This window comes from Embiotoca jacksoni, unplaced genomic scaffold (assembly GCF_022577435.1).
Source record: "Embiotoca jacksoni isolate LCO1_2020_lvr unplaced genomic scaffold, fEmbJac1.0.p SCAF_50, whole genome shotgun sequence".
Lineage (NCBI taxonomy): Eukaryota > Metazoa > Chordata > Actinopteri > Embiotocidae > Embiotoca > Embiotoca jacksoni.
In genome coordinates this window covers 2,367,421-2,383,752 of record NW_027185404.1, presented here as the reverse complement: position 1 = coordinate 2,383,752, position 16,332 = coordinate 2,367,421, and the positions used below count along the sequence as shown (strand labels likewise).

The 16,332-nt window shown below is 44.6% G+C and overlaps 1 protein-coding gene across 1 annotated transcript in view; it reads right to left on the bottom strand.

Annotated features, from left to right (window-relative positions):
- The window catches only part of LOC138211820 (intermembrane lipid transfer protein VPS13B-like), a 322,041-nt gene that overhangs the window by 148,136 nt on the left and 157,573 nt on the right, over positions 1-16,332 (bottom strand). The window contains 7 exon segments of the mRNA XM_069171937.1: positions 79-193; positions 1,975-2,146; positions 7,719-7,922; positions 13,212-13,429; positions 15,489-15,522; positions 15,524-15,682; positions 15,685-15,726. Of these exon segments, the coding sequence (XP_069028038.1) occupies positions 79-193; positions 1,975-2,146; positions 7,719-7,922; positions 13,212-13,429; positions 15,489-15,522; positions 15,524-15,682; positions 15,685-15,726 (944 nt within the window).

The following is a 16,332-nucleotide window of genomic DNA, read 5'->3' as shown; positions in this document are numbered from 1 at the left end:
ATTTAGACACAACAGTTTAAAGATGATCAAAAAACCTGGGAGCACATCCATGTTTCCATGTGGTGGATGAACTCATACCTGCAGCGGTAGTGGTCGATGTTGAAGCTGCCGACTTTACATTTGATCTTTGTGTAAACATCCTGGACATCTACAGAGGCACTCAGGTCTTCCAGTTCACCGAGGACACAGATCTCTGACGGGAACAAAAAACACAATGTCATGACATGAAGGTGATCAAAGTATAAAGACATACATTCACTGAGCAGCAAAATTGTGCATCAATCCTTAGATAGAAATACTAGAAAGGACTGGGAGCGTCTCCACACAGCCAACCTGCTGATTGGCAAACAGGTAATAAAGCTGAACTTCTGGAGAGGATCCTGAAAAAAATAACCAACTGGCCGCAAAACCCTCAATCTGAGGGAGAGGGTGAATATGTATTCAATCAGTGTGTTGAAGTTGTGTGTGTGTGTCTCTGTGCACCTTGTTTTTGTGAATAAGCTTCATAGAAGGACTGATTAACTTTGTGCTGAAGCGAGCCTGAGAGCTGAACTGTTGGGTCTCTCTCATTGTTTCCACTGAGAAAGTCCCACAATCACAAGCTAGCTTGGGAAAATGGACTTCATGCATGTGAAACTATGGTTGTTGTTGTACTGTTGCCTTGCGGTGATTCTGAAAAAAATGCAGCTCCTAATAGCTTATTAATATTGAAACACAGGGTTTGTCAGCTTTATTGTGGATACTGTGTGGAAAAAAAACTCTCCCAAGCTGTTAGATACTCAGAAAGGCATCCTCTCCGACACAGTGCTGATATTGATGTATGAGGTTTGTAAACCCACCCTGTGTGAGTACTGGAAACCTTTAGTCCCTTCGTCTTAACATGGTTCATCTTAAAAGACAGAGAGTGTACCACTGATTTGTGCTTTGAGCAGAGCCTCTGGAGACTCTACCTCTAATCTTCCAACACATAATAGCATAACATTATACCCGAGAACCAATACGTCTGGAAATGACTGTTTTTCCATTTCTCTGGAAAGACAAGACTCTTATTTCCTTTGCAGTTGAAAAACATATTACATCATAACAGATTGTCTGCAGTCATATATGTGGCTTACTTATCTCTAGGAATGCAGTTGTGATATTATGCATCTAATAAACTGAACACACACACGCACGCACGCACGCACGCACGCACACACACACACACACACACACACACACACACACACACACACACACACACACACACACACACACACACACACACCTCTTGTTTTCAATAAAATGCTTAATGTGCTGCACACAGAAAATCCAGTGGTAAATTCATCTCGCAACTCAGATGGCACATATTAAGCCCAAATCCAAAGTAATGCCTATTTAGGATGTCTCTAAGTCAAACCATCTCCGTGAGGTTCTCCAAAACATTCCATTTCCACTATTAAAGACCTTAAGCTGGGCGATCTGGCTGGCAGATGCTAAATATTACAGCCACCAATTAAAGGTAAATCTAGCCTTTCATCACCCCAGTAAATCTGACGGGGACACGAGGCGGTTCGCTGGGGATTCATCACCCATTTATTTATTTGTCTTTTTGCTCCGTCCTTTCTTCTCTGCAGCTGCCTTTCCCTTCTGAGTGCTTAACATTTGACTGAGAAATGAGAGGGAGGGGGGGAGGGGGCTCACAGCAAGACTGTATCAACACTTAAAGACTGCATAAACCCTTAAATATCGTTCTGCACTGGAACATTAAAGACTTATCACTTTCACTGATTAGTCATTTAGCCAGTTCTCTAAATCACTCCACTTCAGCTGCAGCTACCATGAACACAGACAGACGTACGCATGTTGAGAGCAGAACATCATTAACTTGGCAGATCTCAGTTTGTATTATCAATCAGCGACTGAGAAGGCCGAATGTATATAGAGTAAAATTCAATGTTTTAGGAAGAGAAAGAGCAGAACTGTAGGATGTACCTGTCTTTTTGGCCGTCGGGTCGGGAGCGAACAGTTTAACCGTGACCTTGGGTAACATCCACTGCATCCACAGGCTGACCTTCCCGCTGGTCCCTCCGATGCTGCTGGTCTTCTGCTCCAGAGTCACGGTGTCAGCAAACGGACCGTCGTCTCCAGCAGGCACCGAGTCCCCCTACACAAACAACACGGGATCTGTTTCATTAGGGGTTGGAAGATATTAACAAGCCATTATCTGATGCAACCTTTGGCATGAACAAAATGTTGAAGACTGGGACATAATTCAGACATTTATATGAAATGTAGAAGAGATTTCTTCAATAAATCTACAAGTGCAGAGAGAAATGCCCTTTCATTGACAATCAACCTTCACATTTTATGCAGTAAGATTTCATAGACAATCAAGAGATACAAAAGTTAAACAAAAATTACATTTTGTGAGAGAACATTTGCACCAACAAACAATTAAACTTAAAATTGGGATGTTTGTGCTGCAACTGTTTGTCTACTGGAGCGCATGTGTGTTGAAAAATGTTGTCGCTGTGCATGTAGCCATAGCAAAGCAACCCCCGACTGTAGATGGTGCGTAGATGACATCAGTGTCTGGTGAGCAGAGCTCCACGGAGAGCAGAGCGATTGGAGGGGGGGGGGGGGGGGGGGGGGGGGGGGATTGTGCGAAGCTGTCACTGGTGTTAACCCCAAACTAAGCCACCAGCACCCACATGGCCTCCTTTCACTCAAGTGTGCCAGGACACACACGTCTTGCAGCCTGGGAGAGAATGGGAAGTGAAGACCGGAGGCGGGGGCGGAGGCGGGGGGTGAGGTGGAGAGGCGAGCAGGATGCGGTGGAGGAGGCTGCCTTCTGTGAGCTCTCAACTCATTACTGGGGGTTTGGCAAGGCAGTGAGGATGACAGCACGGGGGACATTTTTGTTTCTCTCGCTCTCATCCTGGTAAATCTGCTTTCCAAACATGGATCTGTGCGTCCGACTCGGAAAGTGAAAAGCCTGCAAACAAACAATACGGCAATTTGCAGCTCGGGCATTGCAGGGTTTTCACTTTTTCCACAGCTTCTCCCATCGCAGTGGGGTAATGACAGATTGTGTCATGGTTATCGAGCCTGGCTGTGGTTGGTGAGGAGGTTATCAACCATCTCAATTAGAAAGCCCACAGCTGCTCGGCTGATTACAGCGTCTCAAAGAGGATCCAGATGAGGAAACTATGTCCCCTCTCCACAGCTGGGGGAGGGATGAGGGCCCCACACTAATTTGCTAATTTAATTTAATCACACAGTTGAGAGTGGCTGACAGCAGAGCACAATAACAACGGATGACAATAATATAAATACATTAAGGATTATGCTGATTCAAAAATAGATTCTGTGTCACAGCGTGTGGGGACCAGTAGAAACTGATGAGAAGCATGTGCTCCTAAATAGAATAATAAGGAAAGTAAAGGAAGGCACCAAAAACACAGGCATTGACTTGGCAGGAGATGTAGGCGTTTAGGTCCAAAAGTATATCATATCAAATAGCTATACACATATACAGTATGTAACAAAATATAAATCGTCATACCCCTTAAACTGACGGACCTAAATACTGAACACATTACAGAAGCACCACAACAATAACAAAACCAAAGCGCTACATATTTAACAAGCATTTTATTCCAATCAAGTGTCCAGCAGTGTCATTATGTGTTTCCATGGAAGCAAACAGTCGAGCTAGGTGTGTGTGTGTGTGTGTGTGTGTGTGTGTGTGTGTGTGTGTGTGTGTGTGTGTGTGTGTGTGTGTGTGTGTGTGTGTGTGTGCAGTAATGGTGAGTGCCAGTGTGTAATATGAGCCCAGTAGTAATGGTGTTCAGTCAGTCTCAATGAGATATTCTAATGTCAACTGCCATTTGGGGACTAATTATTGTTGAGATGGAGTCAAAACATAGCTGTGTGTGTGTGTGTGTGTGTGTGTGTGTGTGTGTGTGTGTGCGTGTGTGTGTGTGTGTGTGTGTGTGTGTGTGTGTGTGTGTGTGTGTGTGTGTGTGTGTGTGTGCGTGTCTGTGTGTGTGCGTGTGTGTGTGGTTAGGATTGTTTAGTTTCCAGTTCTGGCCAGTCGTTAGGTTCAGGCTCTGTAATGTCATGTGTGGAAACAGGAGCCAGCCGCTCCGACCACTGTGTACTGCAGCGCGGTTAAAGTGGAGCATCGGACACCCAACTACTGCTGCTTAGCAGCCAGAACCACCGCTGTCACTTTAAAATCTCATTCTCATATAAGCTGATTTTACGAGGGTTAAAAGAAATAGAAATTATTAGTATTTGACTGCCATGTCTGAATAGTATGAAATAAGAAAACAAAACCACTGAATTAAACCGTTACACTCCACCTGAGTTTGGCATCATTTTATAACTTTAGTAGCACTTAAAATGACACTTACTTTTAGCACTTTGTAGTTTGGCTTTCTTGAAGAAATTGTATTTACTTGATTCCTGTTGTTCTGGGTGTTGTACCCCCATGGTTGAAATGCACTTATTGTAAGTCGCTTTGGATAAAAGCGTCAGATAAATGTAATGTAATGTAATGTAATAACCCAAATAAAGAAAAAAACTTGACAAAAGAAGTTTTAAGCTCAAAGTATAATGTCCCATTCAGGAATAGTTATAACTTCATTATAGGAAGTCAGGATTAAGTTCAGATTCTGTCCGTCACCATTTTACTAGTTCAGAGCGGTTTGGAGCAGGAAGTGACCATATTTGGATGAGCTGGGGGAGGAGCCAGCGGTGGATCTGACCGATCTGATCGGAAACCTGAAGATACTACGTCCCGCCCACCGATAGCTGTAACCTGACTGCACCACAGGCCTGTCAATCAAACAGACACGCCCCCAAAAACAGGTCTTCTTGAATCTTCTTTTCTAATGAATGAGGGATTATTTTCAGATGGACCTCCAGAAAACTAATAAGAAGGAGTGACTTTAGCTAACAACACCGAGATAACTGATGGACACATTCTATTGACTAATGTGAGTCGATGGAGCCGCAGGTTCTTTGGAGCCGACCTCTAGTGGCACTCTGTGGTATTGCAACTTAAAGCACTTCTGCATCGGCCGGAAGCTAGAAAAACGTTTACATACAGTGTGTTTTTCCACCAGCTGAGACAAATCAGTTACTTCAACAGAAATAAAAATGATTGCATATTTAAAAATGATGAGGTTTCAGATAAATGTATTCATGACCAAAATTGATATCATTTGTTTTTTTAAACAAGAGAAATTTCTAAGAATGTGTAAAGAGGATACTCTGAAGAAGTGTGAACATCATTAGGCCAAGTTGAAGCTCATATTCTTATCAGTGTGTTATCAAGGTGGGGTCTGAACCAGATGGTGCTGTCGTCCTGGTGGAGGTGGACTCTGACATGTTCTGAGCTGCCAGATTGGGGCCCCAAACAATCACGCAGTCTGAGAAGGAGCTATTTTCCCACACCTCCACAAGCCAAGTTGTAAAGTATACAGTTTAATTCCTGGGCCTCTGTGCTGTAAACGGGCTGAGGATCCGGGTTTATTTTCTCTGCAGAGTTTGTCTTTGCTCATCAGAGAGACCCAAACACTAGAAGACAACAGCAGGCTGGGAAGTGTCAATGAAAGACAGAGGAAAAGGCTGATTATGGAAGAAGACTGGAAAGAGAGGGTGGCTGAGGGACAGGTGGATGGAGAAAACTCTCAGGGGCAAAGGAAGGCTTTAATTAAAGAAGATATTAGAGGGAGAAATGAGAGGGAGGAGGGATAAAGCTTCAGTCAGAGATGGAGGAAGAGAAGGGAGGACGTGCAGGAGATGGAGTAAAGCTGAAAGGAGAGGTGGATGGAGGAAAACCAGAGAGGGAGACTTTCACATGTCACCATATCGGACTGTCAACGTCACAATAAGTCATTATTACGGCCGCTGGCAAGCTTTCAGGAGAGACTGTGTGAAGTTGTGGCTGCTTCTAGTCAGACTTTAGTCAGGTTAGGAAGGAACGTTCTTCAAGGCATGGTCGGGTTTAAAACTTGGTGTCGAGGGGCTGGTGGATTGGAGCGATGAGGATCAACATGAGAGGCGCTAAATTAAAGAGACAGAGGAGGAGAAAGAAGAGAAAGGCTGAAGGGAATCCCCTCTTGAAAAATGCTGCATGAATTCATAACTATTAATAAAATGTGTACGAAATACATACACATATAAATATAATATAGCGGTGGGAGAGGAAAGGCTGGAGGGGGCGGTCCAGAGGTTTTGGGGGTGTGATGTGGGTGGAGCTGTGAGCTTGTTGGGGGGAGACTGTTGCCACTACTGCTGAGACTTATCAAAACAGCTCCTACATTCTTGCTCAATCAGCCAGCCTCCCCGAGGACTAAACACTTCTACCAGTGTTTGTACTTAGGTAAACAGTAACAAGTGGGCTGTCAGGGGCCGCCGTGGCCTCGTTACAGATGCACTACTCCAGAGGTCCTGAACGACTGACACTTCTGTGGGTCCGCAAATGACGCACGAACACACACATGTTGATCGCAAAGGAACAAACGCAGACACAGATACACATCGACATATGAAACACTTCTTCTCAGGAGTGTGTGCAGACATTTCTGTCTCTCAGGGCCGTATGATGGTTGTACAGTGATCCCACGGGGCCCCACAACGCTGACAGGGAGCTGGTGGTCAAACAGCATTACATCCTCAGCTGGCTGCCACTGCTTAACAACACAAACACTCATCAACACTCACCATCATTTCTATACATTTGATATTTCTACTTCACATAAACATACACGCACACTCGTATTATCCAATGCTCTGGTGGCCTCACAGCAACGGACCCACAGCACGTCATTGTTGCTGCAACAACTAGACAGGAGAAAAAAATGGCTGCCACATTAAGTAAACCTGATATGAGCATTACCTGAGGAGCAAAAGAAAAATAACATCTGAGGCTGCTCCCTTAAAAATATGTGACTGTAATTTTTCCATTGGTTTTGCACATGCCTGCATGCACAGCTACATACTTCATCCTCTGGGCTTGATATTCTATCTGAGCACAAAATGTAAATACAGGTTATTGTTTTCCCCAAATTAAGAGGCAGGTTTACACTCAACCAAACCAAGCTCAGTCTATCTGGAGGATCTGTTCTGGGCAAGAACAAAAAGTAAGAAACACAAACACTGATGAGATTTTTCCAGGTTTGAAAATCCTTCCCAAACAAACATTATTTTTTAGACAAGTCACATATGTTAGCGCTGACTCAACTACTCATAACAATAAAAAAAACAATATTTGCACTTAAAGTCATAAATCAGCCCCAAAATTACTGTATGTATACTGGAGTTGTTTGAATAGCATGTGTTACTGCATGACTCAAGAAAAAAAAAAAAAGAGGCAGCTGGGAGTTGGCAGGGTGTTGTCTTTAGGTCTCTTAATAAACACAACATGAAAGGAGCACCAGCAGGAACATACAGTGGGTGACGGAGACGGGGAAGTTGAAGAGTGACTGATGCTGTGCTGTGTAATACGGTGGAAGGAGCAGCAGCAGGAGAAACACTGAGGAAACTACACATGAATGAATGGCTGAGAAGACTTCCATGATGCATTCATGGCAGTGGCATGTTTTCTCTGACCATTACGAGAGGTTTGTCCAGGTGAAAAACTACAGTGTAGATGAGCAGATCCATCATTCACAAAAACACGCAACTGACTGAATGAAATGTGTCGCTGTGAGAGAAAAACAAACCTCAGTGGGGGAGCCAAAATCTGCAGAAGGGCTGCAGGTGCTGGTGTCAGGCAGGGCGGTGCCAGCACTGCTGCGCACTGGGGAGGACGGAGCAACACCAGCAGGGGGGTCGGGGATGCTGGAGGTCTGACGCAAAATGCCATGTCTCTGCAGACGAGCCCACGTACAGCTCCAGCTGAGGAGGAGCTCGTACAACAGCTGAACCTGGAGAGATAAACAGAAAGCATAGAAGGAATTAATTCAATGAAACCACAGACTGGATATAAAAGTGTTCGTAGTTTCCAGGTCTGAAAAATGAGGCCTAAAGCTGCAATACCAGCAAGTGCCACTAGAGGTCGGCTCCAAAAAGCCTCCGGCTCCATAGACTCCCATTCAACTTCTCTCATCAAATCCAAAGTGAATAAAATGTGTCCATCAGTTATCTCGGTGTTGTTAGCTAAAGTCACTCCTTCTTATTAGTTTTCTGGAGGTCCATCTGAAAATAATCCCTCATTCATTAGAAAAGAAGATTCAAGAAGACCTGTTTTTGGGGGCGTGTCTGTTTGATTGACAGGCCTGTGGTGCAGTCAGGTTACAGCTATCGGTGGGTGGGATGTAGTATCGTCAGGTTTCCAATCAGATCAATCAGATCCACCGCTGGCTCCTCCCCCAGCTCATCCAAATATGGTCACTCCCTGCTACAAACTAGCAAGACGAGCTTATCATAAATACTTAACATCCAAAACAATGTGACAGTTCGGCACAAACCAACACCGCTGTGCAGATATACAGAATGCGTCCCAAACCCAGTTTCATAACGGCTGCTCACTAACCAATGAGTGACGTCACGGCTGGTTGCCGCTTGACTGGGAACCACCGTGATATGAAATAGTCTCATGCAAAGAAAAACAAAAATGTCAATCAGTTTATGTCTTTTTTTTTATGCCTGAAAATGCATTTCTATAAAAAGCTCTGTCTTTAAAGTATACATACAAAAGTGACAGCCATGTGTGCACAAACTGACCATGACAACACAGCTGAATACACTGTCAATATATGAAGTATACCGGAGCAGCTGAGAGCCTTCACACACACCACAAGTAGTCTTAATATTTGAAACCAGATTCAAATGTATTTTAGTCGAGGTCTGACTCCAACAGCTGCAGTGGGGAGTTCTCATGTACTTCTGACTTCGGAGACCATTACCATGATTTGGTTTGGCAGCTTTGTAGTTATGTGACACTAAACCTAGTTAAAATTGAGAAAGAGGGAAACATTAGCCAGAAATGGACTTCTATCCATTCTCACTTCTTTCACTCTCCAACTTAACACATTTTCAGACTTTGTACTTGTCATTCAGAAAAGGCCCTATTTCATAATGGTGGCGTAAAACCAATGTGTTCATGTTTCTGTTTGATGGCTCATTATTGGGGAGCTGCAGCATGCTCATACATGTGCTTCACTGTACAAATTTGTTATCCATAACAACAAGACTCCCAAAGAAACACCCACAGAGGAAAGTTAAGTTGTGTCATCAATTTCCCCTGAAAAACTCACCACGATTAGGAAAAACTGAAGGCTCGGCGTCAAGTGTTCTCAACTATTTATCATGTGTTCACTTTAAAAAAAGGACCTTAGCTTTAAACAACAACAAAGCCAAAATCAAGAGTGGAAAACATGAGAGGAAAGCAGGGGAATGTGATGCTTTCAGTTCTTCATGCATTCAGAGGAGAAGAGAGGAGGGAAAGAAAGGGAGGAGAGCAACACGCTTTCACAGTGAGCTAATTTCTGGATTTCAAATGCTTCGTTTCTGCGGCCAGTTTACCCCCCCTCCCCCCATACACCACCACACACACCACACACACACACACACACACACACACACACACACACACACACACACACACGCACGCACGCACGCACGCACGCACACGCACGCACGCACGCACACGCACGCACGCACACGCACACACACACACACACACACACACGCACGCACGCACACACACACACACACACACACACACACACACACACAGTCCCTCAAACTTGAAGGTGCGCAGACACACAAAGTAGATTTCCCTACTGCGAACACGACTGCTCGCTCTCACACATGTGATCCTGTTAGTGCACACATTGCAGTGAGGCCCTCCACAAATAAGCATAAATCAAATGAGAAGCAGCACAATACATTACAGCTGGGCTGTTTCAAACATGTCCAGGAAGAGCTGCGAACGCCAATCCAGCCGCCGTCCACGGACGGGGCCAACAGCTGTCTGCCATACCCGACCGAAGTGCACCACCGGCAGGGGAGGTGCAACGCCATGCTCCCTTCTCTGAGAGTCTGGAGCCTGGAACTCCAACCAAGCACAACAAGGCCTACTGCACTCAGTAGCAGATGTGGAAGAGGAGAGTGTGTGTGTGTGTGTGTGTGTGGGGGGGGGGGGGGGGGGGGGGGGGCAATGACAGGCTCGTTACATGACCTCTGTTTTAGCATCTGGGATCGAGTCTTCCTCCTAATTTTATCAGATTTTTTTTTTATCAGATCTTTAATTCCTTCCATTCACCCTTTGATTGTTGTTCTTTATCCTTCATGTGTCTCTTCACATCCACACTGCATCCTTCTTCTACCTCTTTCCTCTGACATCCGCTCCAACCTACAACTACTTCCTGCTCAGTGGAAAGCAGGGTTCAGCATCCACTGTTGGGCCAAACGGACAGCTTGGGCCACACACACACACGCACACACACACACACACACGCACACGCACACGCACACGCACACACACACTGACTTTAACTCAGGATACAGATGAAACATTTCATGAGTTGCGGAAGTGAGCAGAACATTTGGAGGGCCGGGTTCTCCAAAGACCTGTCATCTGCAGATCAGGAGGCCTGCGAGGCTGCAGTAGTACAAACTGGATACTGAACAGAGGCTTCCACAGTCATTCATAAAAACACACAGATGGGAGGAGGACAGGAGAGCACGCACATGGAGAGTGTTCATGTGCTTTTATCTGAGCACAGATTATATGGAAACTTCACTAAAGTGACATATTGTTGGGTATTTGTGGTCGCTCTGTGTGTACATGTGAACAGATGTGTGTGTGTGTGTGTGTGTGTGTGTGTGTGTGTGTGTGTCTGTGTGTGTGCGTGTGTCTGTGTGTGCGCGTGCATACGTGTTCACTGAAATGCTATACAGTTGTGTGTCAAAGGTTAAAGGAAACAGTTGCTGTGTGTGCGTGTGTGTGTGTGGTGTGTGGTGTGGTGGTGTGTGTGTGTGTGTGTGGTGTGTGTGTGTGTGTGTGTGTGTGTGTGTGTGTGTGTGTGGTGGTGGTGTGGTGTGTGTGTGTGTGTGTGGGTGTGTGTGTGTGTGTGTGTGTGTGTGGTGTGTGTGTGTGTGTGTGTGTGTGTGGTGTGGTGTGTGTGTGTGTGTGTGTGTGTGTGTGTGTGTGTGGTGTGTGGTGTGGTGTGTGTGTGTGTGTGTGTGTGGTGTGTGGTGTGGTGTGGTGTGTGTGTGTGTGTGTGGGTGTGTGTGTGTGTGTGTGCGCTGATTTCAAGGTGGTCTTGATAAGGTAGAAGTCCAGCTACTGAGCTCATCTCTCTGACAGACACATCAATCATTCACACAGACTCATAAACTCAGATTGGAGACATGGCGTGTGCTACAAGAACACGCATGTAAGTTTGACTTAATCACCTTTCCATCAAAAGGTAGTTTACAGTTTAAGTGCAGTTCTATTGTTTTTATTTTTATTTTTATAGTTAAAGAAGTTAGTGCCACATGAAATAACTACAACCTAAATTACTTGAGTGAGTGTGTGTGTGTGTGTGTGTGTGTGTGTGTGTGTGTGTGTGTGTGTGTGTGTGTGTGTATGTGTGTGTGTGTGTGTGTCTGAACACCCATGTGTGTCTCTTTTTTGCTCACCCCTGCTTTTCCTTTATTTCACTCTTAATTGTTTTACTCATGTACACACAAACTTCCTCTTATACGTATATTTTCAGACCATTCATTCATAAGCGTGAATATTCATGTGCACAGTCACTTTCACAGATAACGTTACAAACTGATGAAGCACTTTGAGCCTGCTATCGTCGCTACCTGTAAAAGCATAATGATGTTAGCCTGAAGGTTTGACCGCTTCATTCTAAAAATACCGATGTTTCTGCGATGAAGTAATTGGACACATGTAATGGAAAACCTGATTTAATGTCACAAAAATGCAGTTTAACGGCCGGGGGAAGTGAAGAGGCCAAATGTTTGGCTTTCACTTGTTTACTTGAAACGTGTTAATGTCTCAAAATTGTGTGTGATAACAATCTATTGATTTTGAAATTGTAGATGTGACACCAAACTCCTACGCTGGTCAGTTATTGTGCAGCGACTATAAAGTGCTCTGACATCCAGATACACATTCCCACAAATGGCACTGCTAATTAGAAAGAGGGCCGAGTAGTGTGAGGTCTCTTTTGTTGAGCAGCGGGTGTGTGAGGGTGTGTGTGTGAGAGTGTGTGTGTGTGTGTGTGAGAGAGTGTGTGTGTGTGTGTGTGTGTGTGTGTGTGTGTGTGTGTGTGTGTGAGAGAGTGTGTGTGTGTGTGTGGGGGGGGGGGGGGGGGGGGGGGTTCTGGCAGCAGATCTTAAAGAGCTGCAGCAAGACTTGAAATTGCATGAACTTACTACCCCCCTAGAACACAGGAGAGGAGAGGAGAGGAGAGGAGAGGAGAGGAGAGGAGAGGAGAGGAGAGGAGAGGAGAGGAGAGGAGAGGAGAGGAGATTATTTTTTTTTTACTGAATCCAAAATCTAATAATGACTCATCATATAATCGCAAAAATCCTTCCCAGCCTTGCCAGAAACAGGCTCTCTTTTTGAAAGAGAGAAGAAGAAAAGAAACTTTCCGTTCAGTTCTCCTCGTCTCTGGGAAACTTTTCACCACCAGCAGATTGAGGCCTTTGGTTTGTTTCTGGTACCAGTTCCCCTCAATATCACCATGGCTCATCACTGTGGTCCGACACATTCAACAGTGTGTTTACAGAGGAAAACTAATTCAATACAGCTAATTCAATTAGGAAAAGACCAAACATGTGTAATGGTACATGTAGATGTGATTATAGTGCCGCAAAAACGTAACAGCGACCTGACGGGGAGACAAACACGTCCCGTTTCCAATCTGTCCGTATCCATCACCATCTCACTAAAACGTAATCACGCACTGTAAAACAACGATGACGAGTCTCGCGAATCCCCACTCTTCTTCACTCAGACCTCAAAATGTTTGACCGAAACAAACAAGGCAACACTCTGGTGTTTACACTTCCATCTTCATGACAATCATACGAGGTAAGACGAGGCCGTTTGTTTACTGGAGTCAATCTATGTCAGAAGGAGCCTGCAGAGGCGGGATCCTCCTGCCAGCGCTCATATTTCAGGAAAGTTTACAAGGGGATGATTTGTATAAATATACATGTGATTCTAATGACTACTCTGTGAGTTTCGGGACCGTCTGGCTGACCTGAGGGTTGGAGCACTTGACGTGGACGGGCTGTAGATCTACGTGGAGGCAGACTACAAAGGAGTGCCTTCCTTCAGAGCAGCTCTGCAGCTTATGGGATGTGACGGCCAGTGTGGAGGTGCAGCCCATCGGCTCCAGCAGACTCAGGCTGCGCTGCTGGCCCAGCAGTGTGTAGATGCTGAACTGACTCAGGCTTATTGTCCACGGGAAGGCGTCACCTGGTGGGAGACGTGAGAGAGAGACAAGGAAGGATGCATCAAAATGTGGGAAAATGATCAACTGGATCAAACTGGAAGAAGTTGGGAGGAAAAGCCAAGTGACGGAGAGATTGAGATGAAGACGATGAGATGAAGAGGACATTTTGGAAAAAGGACAAAGAAAAAAGGCTTAAAATATCAGGAAAAAGTCAGAAATGCTCATCAAGCAAAAATAATTTTTTTCCTTCAACGTAACTTTAAACTCATGTATTTGTGCCTGTTCTTGAATTCTTTTAAAGAGAGCAAAAAATTAATAAAAGGTGGTACATTGCATCAATAAAGCTCCACTACTGCCTCCCAAAGGGTCGTACAGTCCAAGTTCTTCATAGGATGTAGTCTTTATCACTGCTTTTACTCAATCTTTCAAATCACCACACCAGCCATAACATTCAGAAAATGCACCTTTTGATATATTTGGTATTTGACATCTGTCTCCTCATCAACATAAAGCAGTCACGGGTTCACTGAGCCAAACCAGCGACCTCAGCACTTCTGGAACATGAAGCCAAGAACGGTTGTCACTAATGTACATTCCCATCTTTTATCTTCCAACAACAAGTTGTCCTTCATAAGTTTCATTTTATGGAGTCTTATTGGACTGTGGTAATATTTATATATATATATAAAACAATTTTTGTGTTTGATAAACTTTTCTATTGCCTCCTTCACATATTTTCCTACTAATAGTATCCTTTTTCCGAAAGAAGAGTCTGTAGCCAACGAGCAGGCAGAAGAGCCCATTAAAACACTAAGTGAAGGTCCATTCAGATGAGATGCCACCGTGTTAACTGGCTGACCTTGGTAGATCCATCTCTCAGAGAAGGGGAACTGGTTGGCCAGCACAGGGCCATGAAGAGCCCATTCCCCTGTGAGCAGCACGCTTTGATCTGCAGCATTGAAAATGAGAGATGAAGAGCTTTTCAAAGCGCAGGAATGAATTACTAAAATCACGGCTTGTTAAGTTTCACTGCAACATGGACAAGGCAGCTGATGTCACTGTTTTTGCTGTCGTTTTTCTTTCTCCTGGATTTTTGAAATCTGTATGCCTGATGCTGATGTCATTGAAAAATTGAGAGAAAACAGGAGGGTGGCCCCCCATTTTTTCTTCTTCTAAAGAGAAAACACTGCTCCAGCGTCTAAGTGTTGCTTGTGTCAACTCTACCAGGTGTGCACACCACATGTGCGGGATCTTTCTCTCTAAGTCGCTCTACTTAAGTTTGTTTGTCTTTTGTCATGGTAAAGGAGTAGTCGTGGGTCAAAGGTTTACTCAGTGTTGAAAAGGCCATAATGATGATGAATTCCCATTATATAGCCTATTACTATTATTAAACCATTCATTTTAATTACCAATTTAAAAAAATGTAAAACTTGAGCAGTTAAGTAAAAACTTTTCCCACCCTCTGGAATTTAGTTTCTCATTTGAACCACATACCAATCACCATCGCTGTTTCTCATTTCAACTTTCACATCAATCTTTTTGACATCAGGTCATTTGGTGTTCTCACTGTGTGTGTGTGTGTGTGTGTGTGTGTGTGTGTGTGTGTGTGTGTGTGTGTGTGTGTGTGTATGTGTGTGTGTGTGTGTGTCTGTGTGTGTGTGTGTGTGTGTGTGTGTGTGTGTGTGTGTGTGTGTGTGTGTGTGTCTGTGTGTGTGTGTGTGTGTCTGTGTGTGTGTGTCTGTGTGTGTGTGTGTGTGTGTGTGTGTGTCTGTGTCTGTGTGTGTGTGTGTGTGTGTGTGTGTCTGTGTGTGTGTGTGTGTGTGTCTGTGTGTGTGTGTGTGTGTGTGTGTGTCTGTGTGTGTGTGTGTGTGTGTGTGTGTCTGTGTCTGTGTGTGTGTCTGTGTGTGTGTCTGTGTGTGTGTGTGTGTGGGTGTGTGTGTGTGTGTCTGTGTGTGTGTGTGTGTGTGTGTGTGTGTGTGTGTGTCTGTGTGTGTGTGTGTGTGTGTGTGTGTGTGTGTATGTCTCCAGGCACTTCATGCTAACTGAAGTTTACATTTCTTTAGATACTGTGTGAAAACGTACCTTCCTCCAAGATGGGCTTGGAGACCACAAAGGGGGAGCTCCTGCAGCGGCTCCATGTACTTGTGCCCGGCACTGAGGACACTAATCTGAGGCAGGCAGACGACCAGAGTCCCAGGCATGGAGGCCTGGTTGTGGTACCAGCTCCGGACGGTGCTGGGAATGTCCCCACATATGATGGTGCTCGGGGGAGGGCAGGGCTGTCATTAGGCAGAAACACGCAGCAGGACTGCAGCTCCAACTGGAATAGGGACAGAAAAAGAAGGGACACATAAAATTAAGTGAATAATTTTCAGTGAACTGTTCAAGTGCTCAAGGGTCACTGCTTTTTGCCAACATTAAAAGACTTGCAATGGAAAGGACCTCAGTGTGAGCAAAACTCTGGGGTGTTTCTGGAAAAGACTGAACATATTAATAAACCTTGATTTAAAAAGGGACACAGTCCATCCCACATTTAGTCATACACACGGTTTTGCTTGACGCGGATGATAAACTAAGCTTTGCTGCTAAATATTATAATAAGATCAGATAAGACTGTGTAAGCTCTAAAAGTGTGCATATATGTTTCAGTCCTGCTTCCACAACTTCAGACAGTTAAATCTGGAGCTGAAATCATTGTGGAGTCTTTAGGATTGGAGACTCATTCCAGCTGCATGATGTCACACATACTGTATTTCTATTCACAGAGAAAAGCAAAAATTTACAAGCCTTAGGTCAGTAACCAGTAGCCAGGAGGTGTACCAGCAACTTTAAACCTTTCTGAGCCGCAATATTGCTTTTGTCTTTTTCCATTACACCGGGGCTCCTCAGATTTAAAAGACAAGTTAACAGAACGGAAAGGGGTACA